The sequence below is a fragment of the Zonotrichia albicollis genome, chromosome 10 (assembly GCF_047830755.1).
Source record: "Zonotrichia albicollis isolate bZonAlb1 chromosome 10, bZonAlb1.hap1, whole genome shotgun sequence".
NCBI lineage: Eukaryota > Metazoa > Chordata > Aves > Passeriformes > Passerellidae > Zonotrichia > Zonotrichia albicollis.
Window position 1 is genome coordinate 30,164,316 of NC_133828.1, and position 22,389 is coordinate 30,186,704.

Sequence of the window (22,389 nt, forward strand, 5' to 3'; positions counted from 1 at the left end):
TTTTACCTCTTAAAAATCAATTTATTCACTGAAAATTTCAATGAACACATTGGAAGCTAATATGTCAGGAGTTCTAGCAGTTTTTAAAATAAGTTATTAACTTTGACTACCACCGTGTGGTTCACTCCAGTATTACATAGTTTTACATCTGCCAGGCATTAAGGGAAGTTTTCATATTAACCAGTCACTAAGCTGCAGTTCCACTAGAGCTACATTACCAGATGGCCTGAGTAGTTCATATGTGCTCCAAGTCAGACACGAACTTGAGCACGCCTGCCAAATCAGCTGATTTCAAAGATGTGTAAGCTCAGAAATCTGTATAAGCTGATCCATTGCCTATAACCACAGCCATGTCTTACCTGTAAGGCTGAAGTGCAGCTGCAGCTCCTGTAGATTCATTTGAGCTGCCTTACACCCAGCAACACAGGATACAAGTCCTTGCTACAGTAAACTAAGCAATGCTAAGGAGGTCTAATAGCCACAAGTTCTGTGTTGCTGCGCTCTTATGCTCACCTGTGTTCACTTTAAATTAGGCAGCTAATATGTGTATACGTGGTTAGATTCACATCAATGACTGCACTCTAGCTATCCCACAAGGACAGAATAGCACGGATGCTATTCTGCAATAAAAATAGGGAGCTAATCTGGAGTTTTGACAAATATGATAATTTTCAATACATACCATAAAATAATTAACATACCAACTAACCAATAAGTATTTAATGGTGTTCCCTATGTGCTTTGTATAATTTGACAATTTCCTAGTAATTATAGAATGATGGCATTTAAAATAAATTTATCAGAATAATTAGTATGAATTCCAATCATTTCATGTTTGAAAGCAGTAATAATTTACAAGTGTTTGTCTTTATTTTATCTCTACTTGGTTTCTTATCTTACCTCCCTTTTATACGTTGGCTTCTGTATACCCTTTTGTGCTTCATTTAATTCTTGCAATTTGCTTTCCAGATTTCTTATTTTATCATCTTGATTGGAAATAATAGATAAAAGCTTCCTTTCCTTTTGATTGCTTTTGTCCTCAAGTTGCTTCAATTTCATGCTCTCACTGTCTAACTGTTCCTAAAAAATAATTTTAGAAACACCAGTACAATTAATGAATTTGAGGCTTGTGGAATATCATTATTCAGCAGTCTATAATAAGCTAAATGTATGTTTTGCATCACAAGTAAGGATCAGTCTTGTTTATTACATTAATAATTTTCAATTGATAGTGAAGATCTTCTACCACTACACATAGCTGTAACTCATCATAGGTGATTACTCAAAACAACTGTATCTTTCTCAAAGTCATATTCGTGTTTATACAAAATCAAGATACTTTCTTGATTCACTTACTATGTTATTTACATTCACATTTTATGTATAATATTTTGCATATATGATACATAAAATAGTATTTAATTAATTTCAATCTTATACCATTTTGAACATGTTGATAATTCTGCAAATTGAGCAAACCCAAGAACACAATCACACAATCACAGAATCCTAGATTATCTCCAATTGGAAGGGACCCATAAGGATCATTGAGTCCAGCTCCCTGCTCCTCGCAGGACTACCTAAACCTAAACCACAGAACTTAGAGCATTGTCCAGAGAGGCTCAGTGCCATGACATCTCCCCTGGAGAGCCTGTTCCAGTGACCAGCAATGGTCTCAGTGAAGGACCCTTTCCTAATGTGCAGCCTGAGCTTCCCCTGATGTGACTTCATGTCCTGTCACTGCTCACCAGAGAGGAGAGGAGAGGAGAGCAGCACCTCCCCGTCCACCGCTGCCCTTGAGGGAGTCAACTGCGATGAGGTCCAGGCTCAACAAACAAGTGACCTCAGCTGCTCCTCCTAATTCTTGCCTTTAAAACTTTTCACCATCTTGGTCACCCTCCTCTGGACATGCTCCAATAGTTTGATGTCCTTTTTGTGGCACCCAGAAATGCAAACAGTGCTCGAGGTGGGGCTACAGCATTGCAGAGCAGAGTGGGACAATCCCACCCCTTGCCTGGCTGGCGATGCTGTGCCTGATGGCCCCCCAGGACAGAGCTGGCCCTTCTGGCTGCCAAGGGACACTGTGGACTCCTATCAACTTGCCAGCAACCCAAACTGCAGGTCTCTTTCTGTAGGGCTGCTCTCCAGCCTCTCATCCTCCAATCTTTATGTATAACCAGGATTGTATTGCAAATATTTCAGTCCTATAAAGATTTGTGGAATAAAAAGTGCTGGCTGCTGCCACTTCAATGATCCATCTAGGAATTCATGGAACTTTTAACTATGTGGGATTTTTGTGGAATAAAGAAGAAAATAACAAACAAAATTTTTAATGTGTTGGAAGATAGTAATTGCAAAAATTTTCAAGAAACGACCAACAGTTAAAAATTGCTACTATGAAAACCTTATGGTTGTTAGTTTATGCAATCTAGGGAACTGTATCAAGTGTCACAGAAAGTGTCCCCAAGCCCCATGATTGTCTCTGCAAGAGAAGTAAGCCCAAAGGATTAACTCTTAAAGAAGAATGTATGACAATATAGTCTGTATACAGGTAGGGTAAGATGAAGAGGAAAGGAGCAACTATGTGCTTTTTCAAGTTCTTTTGTTTTATTTTCAAATGGAACTTACATAGGGTGAGGTTGTGCATTTGGAGATCAGATGGGTAGGGGCTACCCTGCTAGACAAAGACAGCCATGCAGTCTTTACAGTAAGAGCTTCAATGCAACTCCAGACTTGGGTTGCATCTTAAAGATCCAGATTAAGCATCTTCTGGTCAGCGACTTCAAAACATTGTCTAAAAATGGCATGTTTCAATCCCAGCAAAGCTCCTTAATCCTAACTCTACTATGCTTTGCATTTCTGACAGGTCAAATTCAATTTCCCATTTAAACATAAAGTAAAGAGATACAGCTTCTCCTGTGTTTTTCTTCATAATTTGCTGGAAATCCAAACACCTAGGAAAAAGCTTTCATCAAAGATAGTACTTTCCCTTGAGACACAACTGTATCTTAAGGACAGTAAAATAACTCACTGAGCCTGTGATACAGCATAATTTATCTCTCTGAGACTATTACAGCTCTAATTCACATGTGGGTTTTCAAAGGCCCTCAGATAACTGGAGACCCTGCAGAAATGGCCAGCAGTTCTAGCCCATTTCTCCTACATCTGCAGGAAGCGAGGACAAGATTTAAACAAGCAGGGAAGGAAGCCACATGAGAAGAGCCATGTTACTGTGAAGACGTATCAGTACATGCTGATGGAAATCATCATTCCTGTGCACCATCAGGATACCAGGCAAAACACTGGAGAAGCAATTACACCTTTTGGGATCTTTCAATAACACAACCCTTCATAGCTTGATGATCTTAAGAGTTTCCAATACTGTGCCTGACAGTTTGCAATGATGTGGTAACCCTTCTAAACTGGCTGAAGATTAAAAACTAATGCTTGATAAGCTTCATAAACTTTATAAATTTTATAAATATGTCACACAGGCCTTTTAAGTATGCTGGTATTAGCTACCAGCAAAGTGGTCATGTATATATTATGAACCGATCAGTATCTTTTCTTTTGCAGAGACTTCATAGGATCAGAGGATAATTGAAATTGGAAGGGACTTCCAGGATTCTCTAGCTTCTAATCAAATCAGGGTCAGTTGCAATATCTGATCAGGTTACTCAATTTAACCTTGAATTTCTCAAGAATGAAGACTGCACTTTTCCCATGCCAGGCTGTCCTTGTGGTGAAATGTTTTCTGCTATGTTCAGTCTGAACCTTTCCTGTTTCATCTGCCCGTTGTCTCTTATCCTCCTGCCATGCACTGATGCCTTAAGTTTTAACTTTCATATTTTCCAGATTTTGCACTGTATTAGTATGTAACTCTGAACTTCATATAAAGTGTTAGCAAGTTCTCTTCACAGTTTTGTTAGACAAAACAATCCTTTTCCAGCCTGAGAACCAAGGACACCATTGTAGCTTCAGGCCCAAAAAGTGTAAACAATGGCAAATTGAGGAGAGCAATCTGGGAGGATGGGACTTCATAACCTGAAGCTGCAATTGGACAATTAACCCAAATGGACCCAAACTTATAAAACTGTGAAAACTCGTGGTGGGAGTCCATCTTGGGTGGAGCCACGGCCGGGCTCTTGGACTGCCCAAGGTGTATCCTTTAAAGGCCTTTTAATAAACACCTACTTTACTCTTTAACACTGTCTAGCCTCTGTTCTAGGCAGCCTCTCTAGGCATCAACAACACCATTAAGAGCCTGGCTCCATCTGCCTGATACCCTGAATATAGGTATTGGAATGCTGTTCACTTTCCCCAAAGCCACCTTCGGGGAAAGGTTGGACAAGAGCAGATTTTGCACCTTCTCATGGGATACGTACTCCAGCCCCCAGCTAGCTCAGTGAGGCTTCTGCTGAACTCACTGTGGTTTGTCAATGTTCTTTCTGTACTGGAGGTCCCTAAGCCCAGTGTATTATTCCAGATGCAGTTCAGTGAACACTGACTAGAGGGAGATACTCACTTCCCTGGGTGTGCTAGCTGTGCTCCTGTTAATACAACACATGGAGCTGTTGCCCTTCTTTTCTGTCAGGACACGCTGCTGGCTCATGCTCAGCTTGCTGTCTAACAAGATCCCAGCCCTTTTCCAGCAGAGCTGCTCCGCAGCCAGTCAGCCCCCAGACTGTACTGCAGCAAAGGCAGGTCCCTTTATTTTTCCCTGAAGTGTGCTATAATGGTCTATTTCAGTGGCTTCCTAAAACAAACGAATGGTCAGGTAGTTTCAAGAAAAAACACAATTCAACTGATGAACTATTCAACTGATGACTACTATAAATGGTCTCAAGGAATATTAACTGTGACTTTTAACAGTTTCCCCACAAACTCTTCTTTATTATTGGGTAGAGAGAGATTAAACAGATGAAGCAATAGGAGAAAAGGCTTTCAATACCAGAATTTCTTATATCTTATATTCGGGCCTAATCCTGCTGCATACACCGTACCAGCAGCAAATAACAGCTACATGCACAATATTATCAGCCACCAAAAAAATCAAGTCCAGCTTTCTTTGCATTAAAGACAGGAAACAAAGTGACACTAATGAAGCTGGTATGGACTGGAACATGGAACTCCACAAGACTGCTGCAGTAGCTGCTCTTGGTTACATAAGTAATTTTAGCCCTATAATTTAGAACACAAAGATGGCTACTATATGTCTGCCATTCCTCTGCCTATGTTCTGCACAAAAGAGCTAAACATTTATTGTAGGATGAAGAGTTTTGAAATGTATGATATTTGTATCATTCATCCTTGACACACAGTTTCTTCCTCCTTTTTATGGCACAAGAAACTTTAGACAAACCAATTCCAGACAGTGTTTAATACTGAGGTTCTTGAACCAGCAACATGGGATCATAAGCATGTTTTCTTGTCACAGGAGCTGACTTTAGCTTCATGTCTTATTAAGTTCACAAGGATTCTGATATCTGTTCTAAAAAGTAGAAGCTTGACATCATCTCATCTCTAAGGTTTTTGGTTGACTGCACAGTTTTGGCTCTGAGACAGTGGCTGGATCCCAGTTCTTCCTACTTAATAAAGTTTAGCCAGGGTCTCAAAACTAGACAGCAATACAGGCACCTTTGGTCTTCTTGGGGAGAGGGCTGAAAAATTCTGGTAATGATGTATATAGTTGGGTACTGACCACCAAGCCAATCTGGCCACTCACTTCTTTCAGTGAAGACAAATGTGAACAAAAAAAATCTCAAAGCGCTTTATGACACACAGGCAAGAGACCTTGACAACAGCATATAAAATACACATGTATGGCCACCTACTAGAAAACAAAGAAAAGATAGTCCTCCTCCTTCATTTTAAACCTCTGAAATTCAAGCTCTAATCATGCACCTATTACAATCAATTCAGGATTTCTATTGACTTTACAGCAGGACAGAATACAGTCCACTGAAAAATCCCACTGGATTTAGCAAATGACAGTTTCAAAAGGTTTCAATAAACCCAAGCATCTTCTGCCATGGGAGAGACTCTGAATTTCAAGGACAGTGTAGAGGACAATGGCTGTAGGAATAATTTATTTGGTTTAGAGCAGACTGTGGATAGAATATTATTAGAAAAATACAGGCTTTCAAAATAGAATATTCAAACTTCCAAATTTCAGTACCTGAAAAAGCCAATACTTTATTGAATTATGCACAAGAAAACTATACTGGGTCAGTGACAGGATGGTGGATTTTCAGTTTAAAAGATGTCAAAATATGACATCTGAGGAAAAAAAAGTACAAGAAAACAGGAGACATTCATGATATATCCATTAATAAATTCCCAGATCTTCTTAGTAATAGTTTCCATCTATTTATTAACTCTCAACAGATGTCTCTTCCACAGAGTTGTCCAATTTTCCCTTGAAGCATGAATTCCACTGGCTTACTGTGGTTTTTTTTTTGTTCAATCAAAAGATAGCTTGTGTAGAGACACTGCTGTATATCTTCCCTCGTAGCCATGAACTGCATGGCCAAGACACAGCCAGAGCTAGTACAAGTGTGTGTGCCTCTGCTGTGCTGTCTGGACATTTTTGTGTCATTCCTGCCAGATCAGTGCAAGTTTACTAGACACAATGCCAAACATTAGGGTCCTCCTTGCATTGGAAGGATGGTGCAAATATATCCATGTGCCTCTGCAGAAGGCAGCCTTTGTCCAGTCAAACATACTTTCCCAAGCTCCATGTTTTTTCCCAGTAACAGGAACAGAGAATAGGCTGGGTCAACCCAGCTTTGCATGGGTTTAAATCTCTACACATCCCCTCTAAAAAGACCTTATTTGAATAGCAATGTGCCTGGGTTTAAATGCACCACCATGCAGACAGACTTATAAAGTTCATTCTGCATGGAGGTATTTCAGAAATATTTCTGTTCATGGAATAGAAGAAGCAAAATCCAGATGAAATGCCTGTTGCTGAGAGGTAACTGCAGCAATGGGCTACACAAAACAAATATGCAGATAAAGAAAATAACCTACATTCCATTGGGAAAATAGCTCCAGAAATGATGATTTCAGCTTCTCATGCATTGCCTATAATCTCCTGTAGAGATCACATTATTTCCCTGTAAGATGAGCAGGCAACACAGCTTCCTTTCATTCCTAACTCATTATATGACTAGGTTGCTTAAAACTATTGTTCTTTAGTAAGCATTCAGAAAGAAGACTATGAAATACTAGACTTGCTCAGTCTTCATGTGCAACCATAAGATCTAATTTTTATCCAGCTCAAGACAGCAAACTGCAAAAATAGGCAAAGATGTTCCATCAAAGAATTAACCCTTCAGCTGTGTTTTAATGCAAGTAAGTGCAAAGACAAGGAAAGAAATGACATCTTATAATTACAGATTCTGATGTAGAAAAAATATAAAAATACTTTATTTTAAATAGAATAGGAGTGTATGGAAATATTTGCTGGCAGTATGTTTAAAATGTTTGCAAAGGCTTGGTCTCATATAAGATTCCTTCAGGATAGCTAAGTAAGCACCAGTAATTCAATGAAATTACTTTTGGGTCTAATGGAATTGCATTTCTGACAAAAAATGTGTTTCTGTGAATTTATCACAATTAATTTGTTTGTAGCTTAGGAAATAAATCCTGAAATTGACTCTTTAATTTTAATGCCTGATTTCTCACAAGGGTCTTTTAAAGACCCTTAGGAAGTCTCTGCTATGGAGATTCACATGCAAAAATAAGAGACTTTATGTTACAAGACAGCTCTCAAAAAAAACCAGTGAGATGACTTACAATAAGAACAATGCCACTTTGTAAATTTCTGTCACTGTCTTTTCTCAATATGTTAAATCCATTCAAGGCATTTCCCAGCTATTCTGGGCAATTACTTTATTCTCATTGCTGTTACACTCAATAGGCTGTAGTGAAAATCTTTACGTTACTTCAATGAGGAGAGGCAGAAAAGACATCATCTTAACACTGGCTATTTAAAAAACCCAAACAAATCAGCATCTCCCAAGCAATGGATTGTTCACTTCCCACTCCACAACTTTTGGAGTGCAGATTCTCCACTTCTTGCAAAAACACAGAGATCATTTGCAATGTGAAATGCTCTTGTAAGAAAGAAAAAGCCCTTTTATGGGTTTTGGCAAGGTAAGAAAAAAATAATCAACTAAGCTCCTGCTTTATGGTCAAAACTGTTCTACAGAGCTTGATGGCCAAACAGAGATTTCGCTGGGAAGGACCAAAGATAATGCTTAGTTCACCTAAACAGGCTGCAGTAGCACAAAGCTCATGCACTTCATGTGTGGTGTCTTATCTTCTTTTTGCCAGGGTCGGGATTAATGCACGTGATGGTATTTCTTGTTCTGTTCAAAGGCTCCCCTAAATATCTCACTTATCTTTTGGGTTCTCACAGCACAAAAGTGAACTTACTGCAGGTGACATACCTTTAGGAGTTTTTCTCTTTGCTTTGCTATATTCAGTTTTTCAGAGAGCTGCCTGAAAGGTAAGTTGGATGTTTCAATGTCTTCATGCATCAGAATGTAAGGATGTGCATTGCCTTAAAGAAAAAAAAAGCCACTGACTATTGCTGCATTTTTCACGGTCAGCTTCTAAGTAAAAGCAAAATTAAAAGAAGCTAGACTCATAGCTTCTTTATAGACTTCTTTATGTTCTTTGAGCAAGCCTTCATATTAAACAAGCAAGAGATGCTAAATTCTGTGTTAGAGACAACGCAAGACTAAATCGGCAATAAAGAAATGTACATGTACTCTTAGAAAGAAAAGTCAGCCACTTTGCTAGTATTTATGAAAACCAGGAGTGTTAGGCTAGTGTGAATAAATATTTAATGAGCATGGCAGATTAACACATGGTTACTTTGACTCTTTTCTCTTATTTGTGTAATACAGTCAAACAGTGAAAAATTATCCATCAATGACTATTTGATCTGAAAGAGAATTACCTGCTTATAAAGTTCTGCTTATGCAGTAAGATTAGCATCACAAGATTCATCTAACATAAAAGACATACAATCATACCACTCACATCTAGAACAACCCGAGATATGCGTTTTAACAGGTAAGTGTAAAAATAATTATGTAACAATTAAAAAAATGTAGCAAATTATTTGAACCCATATTTTCATAACTTTTATTGGCTTCAGTGTAAGCAGATTCTACCTCTATAGAAAATCTCACCATTTCTTGAAGAGGATAAAGAGAGACCCCAGAAGTGTTGAATTTTATAAATAGATCTTGAAACGGCACATTTGTGTTAACTCTCACATTCACAGGAAAGTATGATACTCATTTGAAATATGTATATTGTAAAAACTGAAGCAACAAAGTCAGAACTATTCATCAGTGCAACACAGCATAAAAAGCAATCATGTGCAAACTGGAGTACATACCTCTATTAGCATTCAGAGCAGCCAACTGTGATTTCAGTTTTGCAATAATGCTGTTCTGAAGCTCTATCTTTTCCTGCTGTTCACGTATTTGCTGCATGTAGTTTTCTGTCTGCAAATATAATTTAATTAGCATTAATCTTATTCTGTTTTGACTAGGGGTCTCCTATTTGGCATATAAAAAGCAGCTCTGATTTTTAAAGATAACAGTAGTTGTGGTCGTCTGAGTAAAAACCTTTGGCAAGTCCATCTTTTTGTAGAAAAGGTATTATCCTTTTCTACAAAAGGAAACAATCTCTGAGTTTTAATAACTATTTCAGCTGTGGCAGTTGTAAAGGGTAACTTTTAAGTTAGGATTCTTCATTTATAGATGTAGAATACATTGTGCTCAAATTAAAATTTTAGTATTCTTCAGAATGCTTGTCAGTTTATCTATAGAAAAAAGTAATTTTCCCCTGCATATTTTCTAACAAACAATATAAAAATAGGCTTTTAAAAATGTAGATTTTAGATGGAAAACAACAACATTGTTTATTCCATACAACAAATACTCTGTAAACCATTTTGACTGCCTATGAACAGTTTTGTACATTTCTTTGAATGTAGTGGACTAGTTTTTCTAACCTACATAATGGGGCTGGGGAGGAAGGTAGGCAAAAAGCCCCATCCTTTGTCTCCAATCCTACAGCTCATGCTATAAAAGGCCACACAGGCTCCTTTAATAATACTGCTTGTATTTCATCAAACGGTAAATTTTGCTAGACAGTCCATTAATCGAATGAATGGCCAGGTGGCAGGAAGTTGCTAATATTCGAAACTATTATTTCATTAGCACATGCCTAATGCTGCAGTTACAGCAGTGCTAAAAACAAGCAAGAAAACTTGTGAAATCCCAACAAGAAAACTTTCAGGAATGCACTGAATTTTTCTGCAATTAGGAATATGTCTATTACTGAAGAGGTCACCACCTGCCACCATCTGGGACAAGACTCAGCATTGTTTTCATGTCTATTCATAGTTTAGCCATAGTGCTATCTAATTCTCAAATCTCAGCCACATTTAAATTCTATACTCTCCTACTGTCCGCTGTGTTTGTCTGTAAAGCAGGCAGGAAAAAAAATCTACAAGCAAAATTGATTTTAAAAGGCCAGGTAGTAGTTGTGCTATGAGATGATTTTTTTTTTGTTGTGCTTAAAAAAAAAAAAAAAAAAAGTGATCAAAGAGCAGTACACTCCAGCAGCTATAAGAGACCTCATGAAGCAGAAAAATCACTGAGAACCAAATTGAAAATGTACAACAGCAATGTCTTGTCAACACTTCTGTACAGAGCACAGACATGACAGCTAAAACAGACAGAAGAGAAGATGCTTTTGACAGCCAGTGTGCACAAATTATTCCTTGAGTCAGATGGCAGCAACAAGTTACCAACTAGAAGATCTGCATGACAACCAACCATCCATCTGTATCAAACACCATCTGGCCGAGATGACTCTGGCTTCTGTGTGCTTGACATGGCTCCCAGCTCTAGAGACTGGCAAAACAAGTGGCCTATCGGTAACTTAAGTAGTAAACTGTTAACAACAGCATGGTGGACAATCCAACAGTGTGTGGAGGCCACACAATGAACAGAGGAAGTTACTACAGTAAAGCACTGTACAAAGGTCATTCAAAAAACAGAGGAGTTTGGTTCAAAAAAAGCAACAAAAATAATAAAACCCAAGTAATTTTAGTATCAACTCTTCTTGAAAAAAATGTTTTTGTTCTCTTTTGAAATCATAAAATTCAACTGAAAGTTTGATTAGGACAAAGATTTAAACTGGTAGTAATCCTTTACCAAAGGCTTTAGATTTTTAATTTCTGAACCAGTGAAAATGCAGAGAGCAATCTTGCAAGCATTTAGTTCACTTAGCAGTGATGATCTCACACTTCTCTGGCTTTCTTGTCTGGATCTTGGAAGGACTATCTCATTTTGCACTCAATGCTTTGTTTCTTGGTCAGAAGATTCTTTCATGTAGTTTTAGATTATTCAGGAGTATTAACTTAACTGGCTCTTCTTCAAATAGTTAATAGCTCACCCTAAGAGACAGAATTTAAAAGATACCTAAACATTCTAAAATGTCTTGCCTTTTGTTAATTAGTTGAAATTTCAGCACAAAAATCACACTACTTATGCTTGTTATGTAAAGAGACCTCTACAGATTTACTCCAGCACTGCTGCAAGTCTATGAATAGAGACAGACTGTACAGTGGATGATTGCACACATGACTGACTTGAAATGTGTTTGTTCTGTGATGCCTTGGCTAGTTTACTTTGCCATGCAAGGAGATAGCAAGATTGGACCCAGATATCAGAATATTCTCTATTAGATCATTCCCTGCTTCCAATTCTACTACTGCTCCATAACTTGACATGGAATATGGTTCATTGGCCCCTGAGCTAAGTCCCAGCCTACCAGCTCTACTGAGTATCAGAAAGTTCTGTAGCAATGAAAACATTCAAGCTTTCCTGTAACAGAGGTTCCATTGCTGGGCAGAATATGTATGATAAAAAAACTATGACAAAGCCCAAACCTGATAGCTTTGAAATATACTGTCCTACTTGAGAAGTTCCAAAGGAGTTTTGACTGAACTAACGTTTTCTGCAACAAACTAACTAAAACTTCAAATGTGCTTCTTGGTGGTCAGAGTGCCTCCAGAAACTTTCTGTTACTCCATTAACGAATAAATGTACTGGTTATTTTTAAAAGAGGAATACTTATTCTAGCAACTTTCAGGTACATTTGTCACAAAGATTGTTTAATTTAAGCTATTTACATTAATAATATAAAAAGTTATTTTTAAGAATGCAAATTAAATTCCAAAATCTACTTTGTTAAAGTAAGGAAAATTTTATATACATTTTTGCTGCGTTTACATTAGAAGACTTCATTAACCTTCCAAAACAGACAACACTTTTCCAACCTTTAAAACTATAAAAAATACAAAAAGAAATTATAAGGTCAAAAACCAGAAACCCACCTACTAAATTCATAGCCTAGTGACTTGTTTTGCTGTGTATTGACATGGTTTCATAATGGCAATTTCCAACTTAAACAGATGCACTAAAGTGTACATAGTTAAAGTGAAACTGGAATCTATATATACTACCATCCCCCATGGGAAGGATGGCTTTAAAGATGGAATTCAGCTTCCAACACCTACTTTTTGCTGTAGTTCTTTCACAGCATGGTCCCTCTCCATGCATGCCTGTCGATAGGCTTCATAAGCTTTGTTAAGCTGCTCTCCAATGTTTTTGTCCATAGTTCCCAATGTTGTTTCATCACATGGTCAAGTTAACAGACCTGAAAAGTAATCAGAAGGAAAAAGAACACTAAGAAACAGCAGTATATAACTAAAAGTCATATATAGCATGACTTATATATAGCATATATAAAATCAAACTGTTGTATTCAACTGATACATGCAGTATATCTGACCATTAATAGCATAACTTGAACTATAGCTCTGTTCACCTCAATGTTTAATTTTATATCCAGGGATGGGTTTAAACAACAGACAAATAAAAGTAGCTTAACTCTTAGTCCAATTCGGGATGTATAGAATGTATAAATGTATCTTTAATTCCAGTGTTTAAGATTAAGACTTAAAATTGGTGCAGATTACCAGTTACCAGATTTTATATGATCTCCAAAAGTTTAACATTTGCATAATTGTGAAATAAAGACAGCATTAATGAGCAAAGCTAAACTCAGCTTTTGGCATTGTGTGGAAAAATCATGCTATGGAAAGCCAGTGTCCAGAGACAGAGGACTCCTGCAACTTGATTAGAATAAAGGGAGGGAGAGTCCCTGGGGCACACGCCCGTGGGGTTTTCTCTCTGTTTCGGAGGTGCAGCCTCCTTTTATCCTGAACTCCTGGCTGCATGATGCCCCCTTCCTTACCCCGCTGGCTGAGGTACTAGAAAGGTACAGCCTTCCCAAACTCCCTACCACATATCCCCCCTTGAACCTGTCATTTTACCCTGACATTCAGAAACTCAGGCTTGTAAGGACCCATTTGTCTGTTTCAGGAGTCAAACTGTCTGGGCTGTGCAACAAACTTGCTGCCTGAAGTTGGTAAAGACATTAAGATCCATTTCAAAGATCTTAACATCCATACCCCCATCCACGGAATTGTTTGTAAAAACATTAGCACACATCTTTCCCATCAGCATTCAGAAATAAAAAGATAAAAACTCAATTAGGTCACAAAAACCTATCCCATTCTCTGCCAAATTTGAAAATATCAAAACAAGCTGCCCTTAGGTAGAGATAAAACATCTTTTATCTAAAAATCAATGATACCAACCAGTACAAATTATCAAGACTTGGACCTTTTTATCCAATATTATGAATTTTTATGCTTTGTGTACAATTTCAGTAACAACTGCCAAAACTACAGCTATAAACTTTGACACATAAGACTAGAACACTACTAAATGTCAGACTCCAATTTCAAGAACTTTGCAAACACAGGCCATTTGCTTCTACAGTAATATATGATACTAATTTTAAAATCAAAATTTAGCATAATGCAAGTACAATAGAGAACAAGTTAGTCAAGTCTCAACCCCCACCCCAGAGCAAAAAAAAATAGCAATTTCTTCTCTCGTCTATTTCTTATTTAAAGCAGTGTGGACTGCCACTATCATCTTTCACTACCCCCTGGGATTATGCATAAACCACAAATACTATTAAAGAAAGTGACATGAGGATAAGCCCGGCAAGAAGAGTATAAGGGTAACTTGCCTTGGACACTGCTCAAAATTCTGAAGATTGCAGCTTGATGATTTTGTTCATGTTTCCTTGCTTTTGAGTATATTCCCTATCATAGGGCTTGAATACACAAAGGTGGTCTAATTTTTCTAAAAGGTTCAAAAGACTACTGTATGAACATCACACTTTTTTGTCCTGCAAATTTTATTTTACTGGTATGTTCAGACAGGAAAAGCAATTGTATCTCACCTCTGGCTTGGCTGTACTTCAACAGCAGCAAAGCAAATTCTTTAACGACTTGGAATCTTTTAGGGATCCTTTGATGTCATAAATGTTACTGAAATCCAAGTTTACAAATGTTGCATAAAAGGCCTACATTGTTTCACATGAAAGGCTTTGTTTGTTTGACTTGTTTTGTTCAGTAGTTTATAATCCCCAACAGTGCATAGTGTCTCAAAGCATTGTTAGAAACACAGGCTACTTCATCCACCTCCTTCCTCCCCGAAATGGTATCCCTTCAATAAATGGAATATTCATGCTCATATTGGGGGCACACCTTTGACTAAATGGGTAGGCTTTCTTTCCTTTTCAGATGGAGGACTGTTTTGTGTAGTTCAGTGAATAAAATCAGATATTATATTTGCCTTCAGGGACAGGTGCTAAACTGCAGAGAGCATTGTTATAGCTGAAAGTGACTGAAAGAGTGTTCTCACAATCTTTAAAATCTTGTGAAGTTCGCATCAGTATTGATTTTGTACTTGTCTGAAATCCTCCAATGTTAACAACTTGCCTAGTAAATGGCATGTCCTGTACATATGAGATAACTTCAAAAAATGAGTACAATGGGATCTAAAAAACTATGTTCAGCTTCTAATGGAGAGAATAGGGCTCAGCTCCACATGACTCACAGTTCACAGAAAATGAAGGTTTTAATTTCATTAATGGAAACTCAAATCTCCATTTGAACAGCAGTATTTAAAACTTATACCTGATTTCCAGCCTTTTAGTCATTCATTGTAAATGGGAATATTAACAAACAGTGACTCTGTCACTTGGGCTGATGGTATCAAAAGTAATTGATCCAGCAGGCAGAACTGATTTTCTACTTTGGATGGAAAAATAATTTACTGGTAGCTCCCTAAACTTCAGAGTCAATGCAAAGAAAGGTCAATGAAAGTCATTACTAGTGACACTTTAAGATGGCACTGTAACTAGAAGAATTGGTCCTATATTTGCCCCATACCCCAGACATTCTTCTTTGATCCTACCCTTCCCTTTCTTCCATCAGGAGCAACCTTTCTGTAAATTGTGTCAGCAAACCAATCCAGTTTAAAACTAAACACTAAATGTATTTTTGCCGCATTAGTTTTAATGCAGGTCAGATCCACAGACCACTTCAAATGGCACGGTAACACAAGGGAGCCTGCACAGGGACAGAAATCAGCAATAGGCAGACAGAGCTGTGTTCAACAGCAGCACTGTTTTATGTGTTTGAATTGTAACACGAAGTCACAGTTGTGTAACAGTGTCACAAGTCTGCACTAAGGATAGGCCAGCCTTCCCTCACCTCTGGCCGCACACTTTTGCTGCTTACTGGTCCCGCTATCAGTACTTCTGTGCTACACAGCTGAGTATGCCAAAGTAGCTCCTTACTTCCTCAAAAAAGTAACAACAAACCCCCTAAAAAAACCAGCCTCGGAATTAAAACTGGAGCTAGCTCACTGCAAGGCTGCTGGAGCACTACTACCAGCACAAGGAGGCAGTGGGAACATGCGACTAGCCGTGGGCAGGACTGCCGCAGTCTACATTTAGATTGGATTAAACTACTCTGTAGTCACACCCCGGGTTGCCTGCTGCTGGAATAAATAACTGCTTCTTATGTTATCTGTCTCATATCCAGAACTCCTTGCAGTTAGAAAAACTGGCTCATTTTCCTGCTTCTCCTCCATAGGCATCAATATTTATCAGGGAATTTGCCAACTGTTCCTTGTCATTTACCCTTCTCCCTGCATCCAATGAAGAGGAAAAAACTCCCTCCCAACAACCCTAAAAAAACCCCCAAAAACCAACAAACAAAAAAAACCCAACCCAAATATCCCCACTATTTTAATCAGTTATGATTAGTTATGCTGTATCCAAATGGCAGCTGGAACATAATTCAGCTCAAAGCTGACAATCCTGATCTTCAGCACCTTACATTGTGGATATTCATTAGATCCTAAAGGCTTTCACAATCATTAACAGCAATACATAGCAGAAATGCAGCACTACAAAATGCTGCATTTATTCTAAGAGGGTCAGAATTAAGAGATTAGTTACAGAAGTTGTCCTGCAAGTGTGAATATCTGTGAGTGCTATGCTGCTGGAGCTATGGCAATGACAACTGGAATTTCATATTTGAGTAAAGACTTATACACTGGATAACCACTGGGTACACCTAATGTTTAAGACAAACTTCTAAGTAAACAACAAATGAAATCTGCAGATTATATTAAAATACTTGCTTAAAATCAGAAATATTTTGCTAATATAGGTGGTGGGAAGAAAAGTAGTAATATGCATTTTCTTAATCAAATGCCAAAAAAGCTCCAACACAAAGATTAGCAACATATTTCTGCTGCAATCCCAGCTCACAGCTCACCAGAGTTTTCATACTAGTTTTCATATTGCCTCTATTGCCATACTATTTTCATATTGCCATTAAATTGTGAACCAAAGGTTTTAGCTAATCATGTGTATATGCAAATTAATTCATAATACACTTTCCTACCTCTCAGTTTCATGAGAGATGAGAACACAGGGGCCATCCAACCGAAAGTACTTCTCTACATATTTCTGCTCTCAAAACAGATGTTTCAATTGCTATATTTTCTAAGTTACACTGTCATCATCTTGGGAACAGGAACCCTGTTGAGATAATCATTTGTGAGAGACTGAGAGCTCATTGAACTTTTATGTGTTTTGTTTTTTCCCTTATTTTTTTCTGAGTAGACACAATTCCTGCTTTGCCCGACGGCGGGGCGCGTCGTTAACACAGCAGGAGCCCCTGATGGCACAGCAGGGTTAGCGCTGGGCGGCCTCGGTGCGCTCAGGGCTCGGGACGGCGATGCCCGCAGCGCTGGGGCTCGCTCCCCCCGCCGCGCAGCCTCTGCCCGAGGGGGCAGCCGCCTCTTCCTGCTCCTGCGCTCGCCGCCTGGGCCAGCGCCTCCCGGCAGCGAGCCCGCTGCTCCCGTCCCCCGACTCCCCGCTCCCGGAGCGCCTCCGCACGCAAACGACGCGCCCTCGGCCCCGCTCCCGAGCCGGGCCGAGCGGCGGCGAGGGGGAAGCGGCGCCGCCGGGAGCGGGGGGCGGAAGCGCGGCCCGGGAGCCCCGGCTCGGGATCCCCTGGCGCGCAGTGCGGCCCCGGGCCGAGCCCCGCGCTCCCGCGGCAGCGCCCGAGCGCGTGCTTTCCAAAGCGACTCAGACTTACGAGCGCCGCACGGAGCCCGCGGCCGCTCCCGGCACAGGGCGCTCGCTCCTGCCCGGGCGCCTTAACCCAGGAACCAGAACCGACTTCCTGCCGTGCCTCTCCCCGCCCTGTGACGGGTGCTGCCCGCGCCGGCCCCGGGTCGGGGCAGGGCAAGGCAGCGGCCGCCGGAGCCGCCGGGTTCGCGCAGGGACGGCGCCTTCCTCGTCCGCCCCGCGCAAGGCTGGGAGCGTGTCCGCTCGCCCCCGGCTGTCGGGCAGTGCCTCTTCAGGCTGCAGAAGACTTCTCAAGCAGCCTCTGTGCTGCTCACGACGTCCCCAGGCCTCTCCTGTTTCTGTCTGTGATTTGTAAATAACAGTAGTTACATTTGTGATATACTTCTCATGTTCAGCGTAGTTTCTCTCTGAAGGGTCTGTTGTAGGTTACTAGAGAGGCATTTCCCTGCCTGCGTTTATTTCATGCAGGCAATGAATACTATAAGTAGGAATATAATGGAAACAAACAGTTTTAATTTTGCTCCTGCCTGAAGCCCTTCTCTCTTCAGGTCACATGTATAAGTACAACTTTCTTTCCTGACGGTGTGTAGGAGGATGGGAGCTGATGGGAGAACATGAGGCATTTGCTACATACTTGCACAGGATACCATCGCAGAGCCAGCGGCACAGAAGCACTACAGATTTTGAGTTAATCTCTGCTGTCTCTGAACCCCATGGAACATACCCATGCAGCGGAGCTGCGGTGTTTGTTCTAGGGCAGAGCTTTTTGCTTTGCCCACTCACAGATCTTGCATTCCGGCTATTAAAACCTACCTACCCTTGGCGCCTGCCCTTGGAAGCTTGGGGACTGAGCTCAAACATAGCCACAGAAAAAGTAGCCAGGTGTTGGTCTCTATGCTCTTTTGAATATTATTTCTCTTATAATTTATCTTTCCTGCAAAGACTTCAGCAACTCTTTTGATCTGTTTTGGCCTGTACTAAGGCTAAAGAGACTTACAGGCAGATAGCTTAATGAGCCTATACATATACTTCCTGTTTGGCCATTTTTAAGAATTTCGGGTGAGGTCCTAATGAACTATTAAGATTCAGAGAGAGTTTGCTCTTTTATCACATTTTCAAGAAAAGGAAATTCAATTTTCTTTTTCAGAGACATTGCTTGAGACGTCCAAGTTAAGGTTTCATTCAATGGGATCTAAAAAAAATAAAATAGGGTGTAGGGAAAAATGTCTATTGTTTCTCTTTTAATTCAACATGTTAAATTTCTAGTCAGTTTTGGCAAGCAGTTATGCTCTTAAAATTATAATGGATATTCAGCTGAAATATAACCTGCATTTCTTAAATTCAGTTCAATAAATGCAATATAATTTAACTGCTGCTGTATTTAAAATGGATAATGTGCAGAAAAGTACAAGTAGGTGTTTTCTGATGATAAACATGCCTCAATTAAAATTATGGCTACCTGAATTCAAATAGTCATAACATGTATACCACCTCTGAAATACTATCATTGCATGTTAGGTGTTTTAGGAGGAAAAATTGTTTATTTAATTCTAGGAATGTACTTAATGTAAATTTGCTGGGAAGGTCTTAAACTCAGCAACTCAAAACTGGCGACTGTCTACAAACATGACTTTTCAAATCACATGCATTAATTTCTTAGTGCTTTTTCAGTAATATTCTTTCACAGTTTTGGAAGAAGCTGTTTTTTCCTCTCTCTTCATTACTTAGTGCCGTCTTTCTTTACATTTCCTCCCCCAAAACAATAAAGTATATTTTACAAGCTTTACAGTAACCCATCTTGATAATCTTAGAGACTTCAAACCTTTGAATACATTAAATAGAAGAAAAGAAAAATACCCATGAAAATAGTACAAACCCTCTATTTCACAGCTAACTTGATCTCTGACCTTTTTGAGCATTTTCTGCTCTACCGTCAATGGCTAAATAACTTTTTGTTCTTTTCTTCCTCATCTTGCTTTCTTTTTCTTTTTTGTTTTTCTGCTCCTTCCTCTTCTGTTTCTCTACTCCCTTCCCTACAGCTATTTCAGGAACAGTTTTCTGTATTTCTGCCCCACATCAATATTTCAAACTTTTATGTCATTGTCAAGGCAGGATTGCTTTCCTATATGTAATCCTCACAAGATAGCTGGAAAGAGGCAGCACATATCAGTGTATTAAAAATGATTTAGGATTTTAGGAAACTACTGATCTTAAAAACAGTTGCAGGCCACTTATCTGGGGTTTGGGAGTGGTGGCGCAGGGCTTCTTGTATTTTAATACTTTATTTCCCTTTGTGTTCAGAGTCAAAGAACGTCTTACTTTGACTACTTATGCTTAGAAATTTAGAGTGAGGGTTTTTGTTGTTGTTGGTGGTGGGGGGGGGTTTGTTTGGGTTTTTTTTGTTTGTTTTTTTTTTTTTTCTTGGTGATTGGGAATAAGCAAGTTGATACTTTTTTCATCATGAAAATTCGAGTTTGTGCTCAGTGGGTCAAACAGCCTATTTAAATACTTACATCATGCATAGGCAGTTTACTGTTTTACATTACTTCTGAAATGGTGTTTTAACAGGAGTTTTCCTTAGTGTGCTGATGTGTTAACACTGCTCGTTGGTTACACTGCGCTGAGGGCTGGGGAGGAACTCACTGCTTTTGTGAGATGCTGCTGCTGGAGCAGCTGGCAAAGGGCTGTAGTTCATCAAAGGTTTCATCTGATTCCTTTTTATGACTCTCTAAGCTTATAAATTCAAATTGGCTTCTGCTAGAAAGAGGTTAAAATGTTTGTTGCAAGTTTAATGTAGCCATTCGTTCAGACGCTAGGTGGCTCACGTCAGATGTTAAACCTTTTCCAGAACTTAGAGACTGTGGTCCCAAAGGAATGTGCTGGGTGCTGAAAGAGTCTCTGTTGCTCTGGGGTGTTTCACCGTTCTTTTAATCTATTGCTGCTTTAACAAAATGTGCTTTAACAAGCGTGTTTTGATCTTGAAATGCCTTTCCTAGTCAGAAAATGAGAACTGTGGATTAATTTAGACCAAATGCTGTCATTCCTTAGTGTGAAGTAAGTCGAGGCTGATCATTTTTTTCCCCAACATCAAGAATAGTGGTTGATGAGCCTGTGTAAACCTTAGTATGTCATTTGCCTATAAGTTTAGCAGACAAAATTAGATTCTGTATTCCAGAAACTAAAGGATATTTAACCAAAATGCAGACACACAGATTTGGAGCACTATAAGAAACATAAAGGTAATGTCATATACTTTTTCTGTGTATCTGAATGCTGAAGCTGATAAGTCTAATTTACTCATTGTCTTTGCGAAGTGTAGGAACAAGAAGTTTGTATTCTCTTTTCTCATTTCTTTAGTAACAGTATAGGCAATCTTTATGTTGCCTGGAGGAGTATCAGCAGGATTATGAAATGTGGTTTTGTGCTTCTTATGACTAATATTAGCTGGGAACTTCCACTGAGAAATACCCAACTGAAGAACTTCCTTAAATGCAAGAGTGTGCAGAAAGTCATTCTCTGAAACAGAGACCTTAGCAGAAACAGCCTGCAAACCGGTTTTGAAGCCAGTGCAACATTCTTTATTTCTGTAAGTGATGTCAATGATTTCTGGAGGCTCCCTACTCTGGAGAAAGGTTACCTTGCATGAAAAAGGAGCAGTGCATGAACAGGCAACCCTGCATGCATGGGAACACCTAACACACAGAGCAACTGTTGGACCAAATATAATGCATACTTTTTAATATGTTGTGAAGAAAAAGCCCATGATGATAATGACACCAAAAGAAGGTAGCAACAGCTTTGGAAAACAAATGCTATTCCTCTATATAGAATATAACCTGTGTTACACATAGAGGGAGTAAAAACGGGGGAGTGTATTACTTCTTTGAGAAGAATTGCCAATCCACTGATTCTTAGTTAAGCTCCAAATAAACTGTGTTAGGCAGACCCTTAAGCTCTGTTTTATTGTAATTGTGTTTCTCCCCACTTCCCCTCAAACCACCGAAACTGAGTTCTGTAGAACAATGTAGGGAAACCACCTTGAAAAATTAATGTTCTAGCATGAGTGCCTTATTGCCGTAGAGGCAAGTATTCAGGAAATTTAACATATAATCATTAATTCCCTAGATCTATCAATGTGAAAAAGTGAGATATTATGGCATTAACTACATTATATAGGCCTTTTTCCTTTGTTCCATGCTAAAATTCATTAAATTTTGATAACTCATTTGTAGAGAACTACATTATATACAGTATCTAATATAAGAAAACATGATTGATAAACAGAGCCTTTGCACTATTTATTGAATGTTTCTTGATCCCAAGCTTGTATTTAGGTTTTCAGTGTGTAGTAAGAGTGGAAGAAGTCAAGGAAGATGTTTTGAATTGAAACATACAATTTCTGGAATCTTATGACCTCTTTTGCTCTTCTACAAAAAGGGGAGCTGTGTCATGCAGCAAGACCACAGATTCCATAGTATTATTTTTGTTTCTGTAGTGCCATAGAATTCCAAAGTTTGGGGAGAAGGAGGAGACAGCTGTTGATGAAAAGTCATTACATTAATGGACCTGGGTAGTACACCTCTGGAATTTCTTGTCAGAACTGTTCAGGATGTGAAAATTTTGGTGTTCAGGGGGAGATTGGACAAGTAAATACTTGAGAGATTCAATGAGGGAAACTAAAGAGACAGGCAGCATCAATCTCAGGAAGTTCTCTGACCTGAAAATAGCTGGCAGCTGGGAGAAGACTCTGAGGAAGTA

At 39.2% G+C, this 22,389-nt stretch overlaps 1 protein-coding gene across 2 annotated transcripts in view; it reads right to left on the reverse strand.

Annotated features, from left to right (window-relative positions):
• The window catches only part of TANK (TRAF family member associated NFKB activator), a 28,376-nt gene extending 10,602 nt beyond the window's left edge, over positions 1 to 17,774 (reverse strand). Inside the window, exons 1-6 of one of the 2 annotated variants that reach the window (XM_005485242.4) lie at positions 17,639 to 17,770; positions 16,940 to 17,076; positions 12,617 to 12,756; positions 9,419 to 9,527; positions 8,457 to 8,569; positions 901 to 1,080 (exon numbers count right to left, since the gene is read on the reverse strand). In XM_005485242.4, the coding sequence (XP_005485299.2) occupies positions 901 to 1,080; positions 8,457 to 8,569; positions 9,419 to 9,527; positions 12,617 to 12,715 (501 nt within the window). In that variant the 5' untranslated portion in view covers positions 12,716 to 12,756; positions 16,940 to 17,076; positions 17,639 to 17,770. Of the gene's footprint in view, positions 1 to 900; positions 1,081 to 8,456; positions 8,570 to 9,418; positions 9,528 to 12,616; positions 12,757 to 16,939; positions 17,077 to 17,638 lie in introns of both variants that reach the window. The other variant, XM_005485243.3, reaches the window with a different exon arrangement.
• Positions 17,775 to 22,389: the final 4,615 nt, after the last annotated feature.